This window comes from Benincasa hispida, chromosome 10 (genome assembly GCF_009727055.1).
Source record: "Benincasa hispida cultivar B227 chromosome 10, ASM972705v1, whole genome shotgun sequence".
In the NCBI taxonomy this organism is placed as follows: Eukaryota; Viridiplantae; Streptophyta; class Magnoliopsida; order Cucurbitales; family Cucurbitaceae; genus Benincasa; species Benincasa hispida.
The window spans coordinates 49,022,280-49,037,024 of record NC_052358.1 but is presented as its reverse complement, the minus strand read 5'-3'; the positions used below and the strand labels follow the sequence as shown (position 1 = coordinate 49,037,024).

Sequence of the window (14,745 nt, the reverse complement as noted above, 5' to 3'; positions counted from 1 at the left end):
ATCCAAGGAGTCTTTCTTTATGAGGACATCGACAGTGTTAATGCTACCATGGCTAACCTCCCATAGAAAGAACCGAATCTTGTTTGGGATTGGACCCTTCCAAATATCTTTATAAAGGAAAGCGTTATGTTCGTGGCCACTGGAAGCAAGGTGAAGGATGAGAGATTTAGTTGTAAACTGCCCAGATTTTTCCGGATTCCATCTCCATTTATCCTCTACTGTGGTGTAACTAGGGGCAACGAGCAAGGAGGAAAGAATAGTCCATTCAACCCAAGGTCCCAAGACTCATAATCCGAATTTCAGCACTGTGCAATGGAAGCTTCCTTATGTCTAGAGATTGCATATAATCAGGGATAGGCTGTTTTTAAGGGTGATTCTCCGACCCAAGTGTCATTCCAAAAGGATGTAAAAACGCCATTGCCAATTACATGAGCAATATTAGTATGGATAAGAGCCATTTATTTTGCAATGTGTCCAAGAGCCCTTGGATTGCTTAAAAACCCGGGCGTGAGTATTTAAAGGACAGCCATATTTAGCATTAATAAGTCTCCTCCATCTCAGACAATTTAAAACACATCCTTGTTATTCTCTATGCTGCAACTGCGCTCTCACAGCCCTGTTCTCTGTGTAATATCTTCAAATCACATTGGCAAGTTCCATCATGTCACAAATGGATTGGTTGCTATTCGATAACAGTAGGAAGGAATTGCAATTTTAAAAGGGGAAGTGCACACATGAGCAAGAATTTGGATGCTTTTTCTTCTGTATTGATATTAATACTGTCCTTTTTATCATACGGAAGGTCAATCATGTGCCAAATGATGCAATTCCCTCCATATCCTTGCCAAGGGCCATCTTCCACGGCAAATTTATTCTCAGTTGTGAACTTTGAAAGTTGAGATTTTGGAGTTTTTTAGGTTTTCTTCAACTTTGTTTCTTGGGTCTCTTTTATTGTAATTCATTGTTTGTCAATAGCTTAATGATAATTGTTGAAAATATATTTTTGATTGATTACTGTCATAAGATAGTATAAGTTTCCAAAAGGTTGAGACTTCTGTTTAGTGTTACAATCACTCTAGCTTCTAAATTTGATGCTTGGAAATATAACAACATTCTGCTACATCTGAACTCACAAGATGGGGCAAGGAGAGACCAATTGATGCGCCTAACTCCAAAAAGGATTACACATAAGATCTAAGAAAAATTATGAAGCACCTAAAGAATCACCATTTCTTCCTAACAGAACAAAATTAGGTTAGCATTCCTCCGTTAAATCCAAGAAGCAATTATTGCAATCTTTTCTTCTTGTTGATAGCTGAGTCCCCATCATCAAGCATGACAAGGTCGTCGTCGTCGTCGTCATCAAGCACTTCAGGTTTCTTCGAGCTATTAGCTTCAATTGATATATCGACAGCCGAAGATGCCTCATCCAGTTTTCTTTTTCTTCCAGATGCAACAATGTCTGAGTCGTCATTCTTATCAGCATCCATCGCAGAGGACAACGATTTTGAGGTGCTTTCTCCATTGCCCAAAGTATTGCTGGTATCACCCTTTTCCAGTGAAGTCTGCTGCCATCCAGATAGAACCATACCATCTGGTTCCTTCTCCTCATCAAATTCATCTCTGCACAGATATTTGTGATTCTTGTAAAAGTAACTCAACTATTTGGTGGGGAGATTTATAAAGATCAATCTTCTTCTATGGGGCTACCTATTTGAGTTTGACTTCCAAATACAAGAGAAATTTGAAAACATCAAAAGGTATGTGCAAAAATGAGTAAGTTGAAATACCTATGTTTGATGTTGATACTGCAGCTAAGCTCTTGTTGGAGATCCTCAACCGATAATATAGTCCCACTAACAACAGGTGAAGGAAGTTCCGACAGTACCTGAAATACATGTGTGCAAGGACTAAATTTTCATGGGGCAAAAAAACTAATGATTAATGCATTTAACGAAAAAATCACACCTTCTCAAGGTTTGCAGTATAGTTTGCCACCATGTCCTCATCAAGATCATCGCCAACTTCATAAAGAAGGGCAGCTCCATGCATAATAAGTGGAAAGTTCATCCCAAGCTTGGCCTTGACTATCTTCTCAACAAAATCTCGCAGCTTTGCACGATGCGTATTTATCTCGAGTGATAGCGGTGTCTGTTTTCATCATGATATATGCGAGTAAAGTAAAAATCTGCAATGGACTTCCACAAAATAACCCAACAAAACACAAGGATAAAAAACATAGAAAGTACCTCAGAGCAAACATAGCAGGATTTATTAGGCTCAAAAGGTTCCACTGGCATTAGAAGCATCTTCCTTGAAGGATGTTCAAGACAATATGTCATCCTACAAGCGCATTCAAGACAGGATAAGATTCAACAGAACCAGTAGACAAACAAGAAGTTCGATACAATCATTCTTGCTTTCTCAAAATTTTGGTGAAATTCAAATGTCACTTCTGATAGGAAATAAAATTCTACATATACGGTGTTGTCACAAATGTAAAACGATATTAACACAGAAACAACGCACCACATAAACAAAACAAGATTCCAAAAAATAATGTACAAGCACAGAAATAATGAACCACATAACAAGATTCCAGAGCATCTATTATAAAACATCTGTAAACCACAATAACTAAGATTAAAAACAGAACATGATATGAAATCTCATAGCAACATGAAGAAACTCCACATGCCTGTAATTGTTTGCATCATTTTGCAGCACCTTAATTGCCTCAATCACAATCAACCCAGCAATTATTGCATTGGTTGTTGCAACGGCATGAACAATGTTACCGGCAATGCCTTTAGATTCAAAAAGGCTATGCATTGGAATACCAAAAGATTCAGCTCTAATGTTTGCAGCAGCAGTGACAAATTCCACAGCTAACTGATCATCTTTATCAAAAGCCAAGTTCCCAACATCCTGCATAACACACCCCAAATGAAGTTTAAAAAGTCCACAGACCTAAGACTTGCTGCCACAAGGAGATCAAGAAATCTAAAGGTTTTTAATCATAAAACAAGAAGTTAAAACCAAACCTTTTCCCTTTTCGTGAAAAAAAGTTTAAGAGCCTCAACGAAGATTCTGGAGTTTTCCATAAGACTCCATATCTCCTGGGGATTTTTTATGCCTAGAGATGTCATAGCAGAAATTGAGGATTGGCCATCAGTTGCACAGTTTTTGTCTGCATTTCCATTCTGTTTAGTTGGTTCGTCAGGAAAGATATCCCTACTATAAATAGGCCTAGGTTTATTGCGATTTTTCCAAGTGTCTTCATTAGATAAAGCTACTTCAATATTGTACCCAAATACATGATCAAATACTCTTCTTCCATAGTGCTCAATAGTTTCGTCCTTGCTAAGTTCAAATATATCTTCAGCATGATCTGATGAACTTGCAGGATCACTTGAACGCACATTTAGATCATTTTCTTGATTCTTATCTCCAAATAACTTCGCAAAAAGTAGATCTTTCGCCCAAACGATGCAGTGAACAAACTGCAAAGTCCATACAACCATATTAGACTGCAGAATAGAAAAAGCAGAAACTCATAGTATTAAACTTCGCTTAAACAAATAGTAAAAAAAGAGGAGGGGGGCGGCTACACAACCTAAGATGAGCCACGATAAGTAGTCAAGTTATGAACTTATGATCATACATTCTTCAAATATTGAGCTGCCCAATTCTTGAGTGTAGTAAATGAGTTGGTTCATGGTTGAATGATCTACTGATATATTAGGATTTCTTAGTTGTAAACTCATTAATTTTAATTAGTTACAGAGATGGCTGTCTTATAAAAATATGTGACCTTGTTAATATCAATTGTCAATAATTACAACCTAGTCACTTAGCCTCATATTAGTTCTTTCTTTTTTTAATGAACTCAGCTATTATATTAGTCCTCTCGAGTCTGTAGAACTTATTATCAATGAAGGCAATGCAATTGGCCGCACAATCCTCTCTAGAAATAACAGAAGAAATATTCTCTTCAAGATGACCAAAAATTCTCTCAAGACTATTAATTGAAGCCCTATTTCTATGGAACAAAATTGAATCTTGAAACTGCTTTTTACACAAGAAGAGATCCACTTTGCTGCCAGTGATTTGGGTGCTGATAAATCACCAAACCAAGAAGGACTCACTGCTGAATTTTTCAAGAAAAATCCTGATACATCCTCAAGGATGCTATCAAAAGGGTGTTCGAGGATTTTTTTGAAAATGCTATCGTTAATGTCAATGTCAATGACACATACATTTGCCTTATTCCTAAGAAAAAAAATGACATTAAAGTGGAGGATTTTTATCCAATTCTTGATGCTGAAGGTTTTGGCCCAATAGGGAGGAGATGGATAAAGGTGTATCAGGATCTCATCCAGAAATTCCTCCATTATTGTTCACGGTAAGCCAGTGGGAGAATTTGCATCTAGAGGACTTCAACAAGGTGAGCCCCTCTCCCCTCTTTTATTAACCATTGTTATGGACGTGTTGAGCCATATGATTTTTCTTGCAGAGTCTAGAGACACCGTTAAAAGGTTGGAAGTGAGGAAGACTTCATAATAGATATTCATTACTCATTTACAGTTGTTGACGACACAAATTTGTTCTCCTATGCTAACCAGAGCTTGATTAATACATATTTTCTTTTTAGATTAGAGATTTTGAAGTTGCTTCCAGGCTAAATATTATTGTCAAAAGTCCAAGTTCTTGGGATTCACCTTGAATAATCTACCATCGACACCTTGGCAGCTAGGATGGGTTTTAATGTTGGTAGTTGGCTGGCTAAATTCTTGGGTTTGCTTCTCAGTGGGAAGCCTAAAACTTCAGCCTTTTGGTCCCTATCATTGAAAATTTTCAAAAAAGACTTCACTCTTTAAGTCACTCTCATATATCCAAAGAAGGCCATTTGACCCTTATCCAACTGTGTTGGCCAATCTCCCCACATATTACTTATCTCTTTTTCCTATATCCGTCAGTTGTGAATTGTGATATATTGAAAGACTTGAAATCCCTATGGAAGGGAACCAAAGACAAGGGAGGCACACAATTTGAGATAGGACAATGTTAAACTTCCCTTTGAGGAGGCAGTTAGGGGATTGTTGTTGTTGTTAAGCAGACAAACGATTCTCTATTGGCTACATGGATTTGGAGATTTCATGGAGAGCAATCCAATTTATGGAGGAAAGTCATTGTTGCTAAATTTGGCTCCCCTCACTTTGATCTAAAACCGGGTCACGCCTCTTTGAGCACCTCCACAGTCCCTGCAGATACATACACAATGTTGAGGGTAATTGGCATTTTTGCCAATCTCTTGCAAAATTGGTAATCCAGCACTACTAGCTTCTGGGCAGAATCTTAGCTGGGGGAGTTTTCTTTAAAAGATAGCTTCCATTCATTATTTGTTATATCACAAAAGCTAAATCGATCGATTGCTGATATGTAGGATCCAACTACTTGATGCTGGAATTTTTTTCCTAGAAGAAATCTGAAGGATGAAGAAATTGATGAATGGACTATCCTCTCCCATGCTCATGAATCTTTCCATGCAAATACTTTTTCTGATGTTTGGTGCTGGAAATTAGAGAAACATGGGGTCTTCTCTGCCAAATCCCTTCCACTTCCTCTGGCCTCTAAAGGTGATTTGATCTTCAAATTTCTTTATCAATCCATCTGGAATGGTTATCCTAAAAAGCAGAAGTTTTTCATTTGGAAATTGAGTCACACTTGCTTCAACACAGAACGATCTGCAAAAACGATCAACGTGGATTTTCATCTCTCCAAATTGTTGCATCATGTGCAAGGCTGCCAGTGAATCCCACACACACTTATTCCTTCGACACGATCGAGCCAGATTATTTTGGAATTTCATCTTTGATGATTTTGGATGGCATACAACCCTTCCCCAACACTCATGAGACATCCTTTCCTACCTTTTCCATGGCCACCCATACAAAAGGGAGAAGAAGATTCTTTGGCTGAACTTCATCTGTGTTTTTCTATGGTCTACTTGGCATGAACGAAACTCACACACCTTTACAGATAAGGAACAAGACTACCATGCATCCTTCAAATCTATTACTTTCTAATCCCTAAGTTGGTGTAAATTGATCTCTCCTTTTTGTAATTATAGTCTGTCTAATCTTATGACCAATTGGAGAAGTTTTTTTATTTGTAATCCATTAGATATGATCATCTTTTGTAATTTCATCTCATCGATGAAATTTTTGTTTAATAAAAGACAAAAACAAAAATATTGGGTCACTCCAACCCTCACCATTTTTTAATCCACGTCGCTTATCATGAATTTGCAATAATTTGTATATTGCTAATTAACCCAAAAACGCCAATTCAGATTTATAATTGAGTAAGGGTAAAACAAAACTGGTGTAACAGCTTGATCAGACGTAATAAACCCTTCAACCACAAGAACAAGAAAGAAAATAAATGAATAATGTAAGGTCTCTGAGAAGATTACTGAAGAAAACAACAATATAGATCATAACGCTTGTTAGTACCTTTGACGGAGTACTAGTAATGGTACAGACAGGATATGTTTTTGGGGCCGGTTTTGGCTGGCACTCGTAGCATTCTGTTTTTCCCTTGACATGGACTGTGACCTGGGCCAAAGTTGAAATTAAATAGTTCAAGCAGGGAAAAAACACCATGACTAAGCACACATTGACATCCAGCCAATAGAGATGAAAAAGAAAATAAGGTTGGAGTAGTATTCAACTCATCGACTCTGTGTGTGTATGTGTGACCATTGGCATTTTAGCCATCTGCCCAAGCCCAACTCAATCTCATAATTATTACCGCCTTCTTCAAAGAACCAGCTCCAATCTTCACACAGTTCCAACTTTTGATCACCTGGACCTCACTTTGGAACATAACAGGAGGAACTACCACAAATCTCTCTTTGAAGATCCGTGAAAAATAATTGACCAGTTTAGTTTCCACAATTTTAACAAATTGTAAAAGTTCTTTGAACATTAAATAGAATGAGTTTTGATGAGCCAGACTCTATATCATACATAGTTCAAGTAATAGCAAGGCAGATGCATTACAAAAAGAATAATAATAATAATAAATCACATTTGAAAAACAAGCACAAAAACTAAGTACTCCATTGGAAACAGGTTCCACTCTTTTCACCTCACCAAACACTGTTGTGCAGTGTTTCCAAGGGGAAACTAAAAGTACAAAAAAGATTATAAGGATGTGATAGGTTTCATATGCATAAGCATAACCATTCACGATAAAAAGCTTCTTGTCAAACATATTTGAATAAGTAGATCACCTGTCCAAGGAATCCAGTGGTTCCACTTTCAACTAAGGGAACATCAGCTGCCAAGCACAAACGATTCACATGACGCCTTGCATCTAAGTTGTCGAGTCCATTCAAAACAACACTAAATTGCTTAAAAAAATCTACATTAAATTCTTGATTCTTGACATTTGCATGATATGAGGTAATGCTAACATGAGGTCTGAATCTTAAGACAGCATCCCGAGCAACCTAGCATAAAAAAATTGAGCATCTGTCAAGTTCAATGACAGAAACTGCATTGCCACCAACAGTTGAAAAACGAAAATTTCCTCACCTTAGCCTTTGATAGCCCTACATGGGATTTTCTGAATAAAAATTGTCGGTTTAAGTTGCTCACTTCTATGGTGTCCATGTCAATCTGCAAATTAGAATGCATTTTGATAAGTCTATCTGCAAACAAGTATTAAGCAATGCACATGAGTCTATGGGGTAAAAAACACGCCTAAGTCAAATCTATAGTCAATGAACACCATAGTCCACATGCAAGATTGTTATTTTAAACCTCTTAAAAGTGATCTTCAACAATTTCAGTGTACACTGAAAAACATATAATATATATCAGCCCTTACAATTTAAAGAAAAATGCATTGATACAGTCGAGGTTCCAAACAAAAAATTTCACCAATACAATATTAAAAACAATGAAATAACAAACATTAATTGATAATAGTAACCTGCTATCAAGATAGATATATCGACTATTAAAATTTAAACCGTCCAGCCAACACGTTGGGCAGAGCAGAGCCAGGTGCTCCTGCCACCTACCCCTCTCAAAATTTGAAGTATTTACACATGAACCTGAATGCATCAATCATAAAGAGAAGAATATCTCAAGCATCCCCTCAGATAAAGGTCACTACCAACGAGAAGAGGAGAAATATCTTTTAAATCTTAGCAGTCACAACTTAGTTTTTTTCAAAATAGGTGGCTCTCGACAGCGAGATCAGAAACTTTTCGATGAAGTGCCATAACACTAAACTGTTTAAACATGATGCTTCTAAAAGTACAAGAATTTCTTCTTTCCACCCCCTTAATCATTTGGAGGGGAAGATGTAACATTCTACCATCAAAACGAAATTACTAAAATGCTAACAATTCCTATCTTGCGTAAGATAGTTTCATGGAAAACCTTACACGGAGAATTTACATAACAGTATTGGTTGGGCATCCCCGAAGGGGGGAACACAAAATAAACGTCTTTCTACGAGCAAAACAAAAGACAAGAATGACGAACACAAATAGTCCACTCCACCCACAAGCTTCACGGGCGCGATCATATTAACCCATTTAAACCCTAACCCACCAAAGTGCCAATATATTAGTCACCTAAGTCGAAATTTCTAAGCACAAACGAAGCAAAATTGGGAGAAAAACAAAAACCCAAAAACAGTGATCCTCAACAAAGAACTTCAAACCAAAAAATTAGGAAGAAAAACGAAAAAACCCAATTACAATATGAATGTCCTGAAACCCCGAGAGAGCCAAAGTCTTGAGAAGCTCGCAGCCGATCCCCCCCGCACCAACCATCAGCACTTTAGCGCCCTACAAACACAACGACCCATTTGAGATAAGCCCAAAAAACAGTCGAATTGAGTGACAAAAGGCTACTTAAAAGAGAAATGGTTGAAGGGTTAATACCTTAATGGCGGATAACTGCTGCTGGGAAGCCATTGGAAGTGGGAATTGACTCAGAGAAGACGCAAACAAGTGAGGAAGACCATAAACTTACAAGGGGTTTTGGGGATTTGGGTGTAGAATCTGGGATTGGGAAGAATCGAACGGGTATAGTAGTGGGAAAAAAAATTATAAAAAAATCGCACAAATGGGGTTCTCGCAAGGAAGGGCGGCTGAAGGAAGCGCCAAATACTAAATGGAAAAGACATATAAAAAGAAGTCAGCATTGAACTCTCTCAACTCTGAAGCTTTCGCCATATTTTTCTTTTCCATTTTCTTTTAATTTTAATTCTTCGTTGGGTGTTTGGATTTTGGATTCGAAGTTAGGTTGAGCTCAGCAAATTTCAACCAACTACTTGTCGGCTTCTTCGTCTTTTTTCGTAATTCATGTATGTCTCTTAAAATATATTTGGAAAAATGTATGATTTTTAAATATAATTCACTTCCAATTCTGGCTAATAGCTTTGAACTAGTTGGAAATGAAATATATATAATATAATATATAATAATAATATATATATAGTATATATATAAAATATGGAAAAGAAGTGTTATATTGTGATGATAATTTTTCTTTATTTATATAAAAAATACTGTGTTACTCAAAACATATTCAAATTAATATATTTTTTCAAAACTATTTTTATTAAGTTTTCAAATTGTCTCTTCGTTTAAATATTTGATAGTAAGATAACAAATAAACTAAATAATATTTACGTTTATAATAAAAAAAACATTAAAATAAAAGTTAATCACTTCTATTAGAAATAAAAACCTATTTCTAACGTTTTTATAACTACTATTTAAAATTGTATTTTATTCAATCTAGGTCTCAGTCTTACACAAAGGTTTTAAAAAAATAATTTCATGTTAAATGATAAGAAGAGAAAAAAATGAAAAAGATTTGATACCTTAAACAAATAAAAAAAAATGGAAGTGTAATACCTAGCTACTTCTAATCATAACAAAAAAAAAATGTTGAAAAAGAAAATGTACCCGAAGTAGAAAAATGGTAGACAATGCATATTCGAAAAAAAAAAACTTTGAATGCTAAAGAATTAAAAAACACACACAAAAATGTGGCAATGATGTTGAACGAAAACGAAAAAAAAAAAAATTAGGGAGTATGGGTTAACAAAATTAAACAAGAAAGCAAATAACATAAAAGAGGGCAAATTAAGAAAAGTAAAACATAAGTTCTTAAATATAGTAGTGGTGTGTTTGGAATACATTTTCAAGTGTTTAATTTAAAAAATAAGTTATTTTAGAAAACGTTGTAGTGTTGGGCAACCACTCAAAAATTGCTTTTGAAGTGTATTTTAAATAGTTTTAATCAAAAGTGTTTAAATAAAATTGAACTTTTTTCGAAAACACTTTTTTCTTAAATCAATCCAAATGGGTCCTAAATGTACACCAATCAATATCAACATAACTAATTTTTGAAATGATATATAGATTTACCAACCACATATAGCGAACAATGAAATTAAAATCAAATTCCAACTATAAAACTGGCATCCAAAAGTGTGTTATTAATTCAATGCATCCAAGATCAATAGGATAAAAATATTGGATTTTGCCCCAATAAAAACGTTCGATTCAAATAGCATAATTTTTATCAATTAAGTCAGTTTTACAACTTGGATTCAAAGTTTAGAAACTAAACTAAGACAATCAAAATAACGTATCATTAGCTCAATATTGGGGTTTTTGTACGGAAAGGGGCAAATGAAATCTGGCCCAAGATTCAAATTTATTTGAAAAATGGCCTTATACTTACATTGGTCGCGTGCGAAATTATCATCTCGTCCCCAAACCGTGTGCAAGACCCTGGCGCTCAAACAAATTATCGTTTCTTACTCTCACTTCTCACCCCTTCTTTTTGTTTCTCATCAAACACAACTACAACTTTTTCTTCGATTTTTTCCTTCATGCAAATTTTTCCTCCCACTTCTCCCTTCTTGCTTCTCACTTTGTTTTCTTGTTCTTTATCAGCCACAACTATTATTTTTTCTTCGCTTTTTTTCCCTTTATTCAGATTCTTCCTCTAGTCTCTCCCGCTTCTCACTCCTTCTGCTTGTTTTTCATTAGACACAATTGCAATTTTTTTCTTCAATTTTTTTTCTTTGTTCAGATTCTTCATCTCGTTTCTCTCTCCTGCCTCAAGCTTTTCGCTATTTTTTCTTGTTCCTCATCAGATACAACTATTATTTTCTTTTCCGATTTTTTTTCTTCTATTCATATTCTTCTTCACTTCTTCTTTTAGTTTCTCTCTCACACTTCTCTTTCCACTTGTGTCTTGTCAGACACAACTACAATTTTTATTTGAGAAAAAAATTGCAAAACGAAGAAGGAAGAGAAAAAAATTGACCAAAGGAAGAAGAAGAACGATGGAAGAAGAATGCAGGAGAATGATGGGAAGAAGAAAAAGACGACGACTAAAGGGGGAGAAAGAAGAAACAAAAAAAAGGAAAGAAGAAAGAAGAAAGAATGCAGAAAAATGGAAGAAAGAAAAAGTTGCAAAAGGAAGAAGGATAAATGGTAATTTTATAGGACGATGACATTAGCAAAAGGCCACAATTCATTTGTCATATCCCCTCCCAGATTACCTTCTTAATTCGAAAGAGAATGTGACGGTAGCAATTATCAACCCCTTGTGGCACTTACTGCCTAACTGACATCCTTAACTTGCTTAGAGAAACCCTGGAAATACATAAAGGCGGTGGCCTAATGTAATAAAACGTGATGGGACGTAAAGCCGATAACGGTCAAATAAAAAATTCAGTTGACGATCTCGAAGACCATACCGTTGCAAATTCATTGAACTTCTGGTGACTATCAGACGACACAACAGGGTATGAAAATTAATGTTGCCCATCCACGCAATCATTAGTGAGAAGAACTGTTTTGTCTGGAAGTCTATAAATGCCCAATGCTACTAAACCAGCAAGACTACTAAGCGAAGGGAAAGGAATTCTTAAGAAGAAATTAATTTTCAGAGAGGTCGAGAGACTACCGAAAATAGCACGGAGGAGAGACACTAAACCCTTGCAAGAACAAGAGTTTATAACTTGGGAAAGAATTAAAGTGATAAGAGTAGTGTAAACACCAGAGGAAACAAGGCATTGCTTACCTGGCTTGATACTTACATCATTTATTGTTTTGTACTTAAACGCTTTATTTGCAATAATGGAAACTTCATTTCAATTTATGTTCAACCTCTTCACACTGTACATGAGTAGCTAAATTTGTGAATGGGTTGAGAAGTACTTAGCTAGCATGACTTAAGTTGTGCACTTTATGCGATCATCTTGTCTTATGTATGCTTCATTCATCATTTGGAGTACTTGAGAGAGTAGTCTAAAGACAAAATCTAGGCTTGAGAGAGTCGGATTAGATCGCATAAGCAAGAGTAGAGACTTAGAAATAAGTTCTATCTGCTGCATTCTATACACATCACATGCATCCTAGACATAGGAAATGTGTCATTATGCATTGAGAAATGTAGTGCTTAATATTTGTGTATAGCATGATCGCATGACTTGTACAATATCTTAAGAAATGCTAACAAAACCTCTTCTCAACCCCTTTATCGCATATTTGTTACAACACCACCCTTTCATCACTGTGCATTTAATTCCATCGCATTAGAAAATCAAAGTTAAATCATTATCTAATTTTTAACCACCATCGCAATAAGATCAGAGAGTCTGTCACATATCTATTTAGTAATCCCTGCGTTCAACCCTGGACTTACCAGAACCCTAAGAAGGCTTATACTTGGGCTTTATTAGGAAAACTTCATAATTATCGCATCCACACCATCACATGATAAATCAACGCTTCCACACATCCTTTCATCGCATGATAAATCAACGCATCAAGAACATTTCCTCCTTCTTTAACCATCCTCAAGCTTTCCCTACAAACATAACATTAACTTATACTTAACCTTAATTAATCATATTAGTTAACTTACTTAGGTAGGGAAATTAGTGTTCGGGGTTTACAATTTACCTCGTTCTTAAGAAATTTTGTCCTTGAATTTTGCTTCAAGTCCATCAACTGAATAGTTGAGGGTATTTACTTCTCATTTGCTCTTCAGCCTCCCAAGTGGCTTCTTCAACTCCATGATTCTTCCATAATACCTTTACTAAAGGTATCGTCTTGTTCCTCAGCATCTGCTCTCTCTTGTCAAGGATCTCTACTAGTTCCTCTTCATAAGTCAGATTTTCCTTTAACTGTACTGGTTGCTTTGGTAACACATGAGCATAATTTGGTACATACTTCCTTAACATGGATACATGGAAGACATCATGTATACGAATAGTGTTGCAACGCAGCACATTCTGCCTTAGAGCGTCAAGGTAAAGCATTGCAACGCTATAACAGTGCAATGGCAGTTTTGTGATTTTCACTGTTTCGAAGTCTGGCTGCTCAAATCACCTCCAAATTGTTTCAAATCAGTCCTGTTTGACTCAAATTTCTTAGTTCTACCTCCTCGGTGCATGACCTACAAAATAAGACAATAAACACATAAAACTCAGTCTAAATTAAGCTAAGAATAGTAGCTCTTTTTGAGAGCTAACAAACACCGCAAACTTAATTCTTGCTCGTCTCGAGCAAGGCAGAACAAAATATAGGTATGAAACTTATGATGCAAATGAGCGATTCGGATCTCAAGGCTAAAGATAACAAACTCTTTTGAAAGAAAGGGTGATTCAAATGCATGCACTTAATCAAGAAATTTAAAACTAATTCTCTATCTCCACATGTGTGTGTGCTTAGCCAATCCTATCTAGGTCGCTACTAGCTTGGGAAAGTTTTATTCAGCCCTCAACTCGTTTTTCCCCTACTCTGGCTCGGAGGATCAATCATTAAACTCCCTAGACTCAAGGTGGCAATAAAACACTTAAGCAAGCCAACCCCCCCCCCTTTTTATTATTATTTATTTCACCTTTATACACACGAAAGAGGAAACCTTATCTAGACACATTAACTTCGTTTTCGCTTGCCCACACGAGTGTCATACAAATCATCCAACTACAAGCAATGTCTTTTAATAAGGTGTCGAAGCTTACTCATTCCTCGGGGTACTTTAGCTCAGAGGGAAACTACGAGTGTCATAGCCGCCCCAGGTTAATCATAACCCAAGAAAGAGGAGTAATCCCCTTCAAAAATATCATACAAACTTTCTTTTACTCTACGACATGCTTCCCTTTTAATTAGCATACAACAGGCTTTTACTTTACAACACAAGAGTTTGGAAAAAACCTAAGCATGCATTACTAAGTTGAGCTTCAGTTACTTAACAACCCTCACCTAGACCTTTCGAAGTGACAACAAGTGTATGGACCAAATAATCCAATCCTAAGCATTCAAAACCACAAATAAGACGGCTATGTGCTCAAAATATGCAAGGGAATCAAGAAAAAAATTTAAATTTAGTCCAAAATCGTGCATACATCTGTGAACCCTAAACAGATCAAAGAGAGAGTTATCTAAATCCTATCACATAAAGTCATCATCACAATACATGTATCATAAAAATCATATCAACAGTTTAACCATAAAGTCCAAGCTCAAGTGATCAGGGACTTGCCACACATGCATATATAACTACCACCCCCAACTTTAAAACGATACATTTTCCCCAATGTATCTCTAATCTAAGTCCAAGGAAAATAAAGCCAAGGGAATAGAAAACCTCCCCTGAAAACATAGTCGCGCATGGGATGGTA

General features: G+C 36.1%; 1 protein-coding gene across 1 annotated transcript; it reads right to left on the bottom strand.

Annotated features, from left to right (window-relative positions):
- Positions 1 to 986: 986 nt before the first annotated feature.
- On the bottom strand, positions 987 to 9,309 carry LOC120087574 (SUMO-activating enzyme subunit 2). The gene is made up of 11 exons (XM_039044388.1): positions 8,969 to 9,309; positions 8,783 to 8,872; positions 7,605 to 7,688; positions 7,301 to 7,519; positions 6,519 to 6,620; positions 3,045 to 3,503; positions 2,699 to 2,928; positions 2,250 to 2,343; positions 1,969 to 2,151; positions 1,791 to 1,888; positions 987 to 1,623 (listed from the first exon to the last, which is right to left on the bottom strand). The coding sequence occupies exons 1-11, from the start codon at positions 8,999 to 9,001 to the stop codon at positions 1,287 to 1,289; spliced, it is 1,929 nt and encodes a 642-aa protein (XP_038900316.1). The 5' UTR covers positions 9,002 to 9,309; the 3' UTR covers positions 987 to 1,286.
- Between the last annotated feature and the right edge of the window lie 5,436 nt (positions 9,310 to 14,745).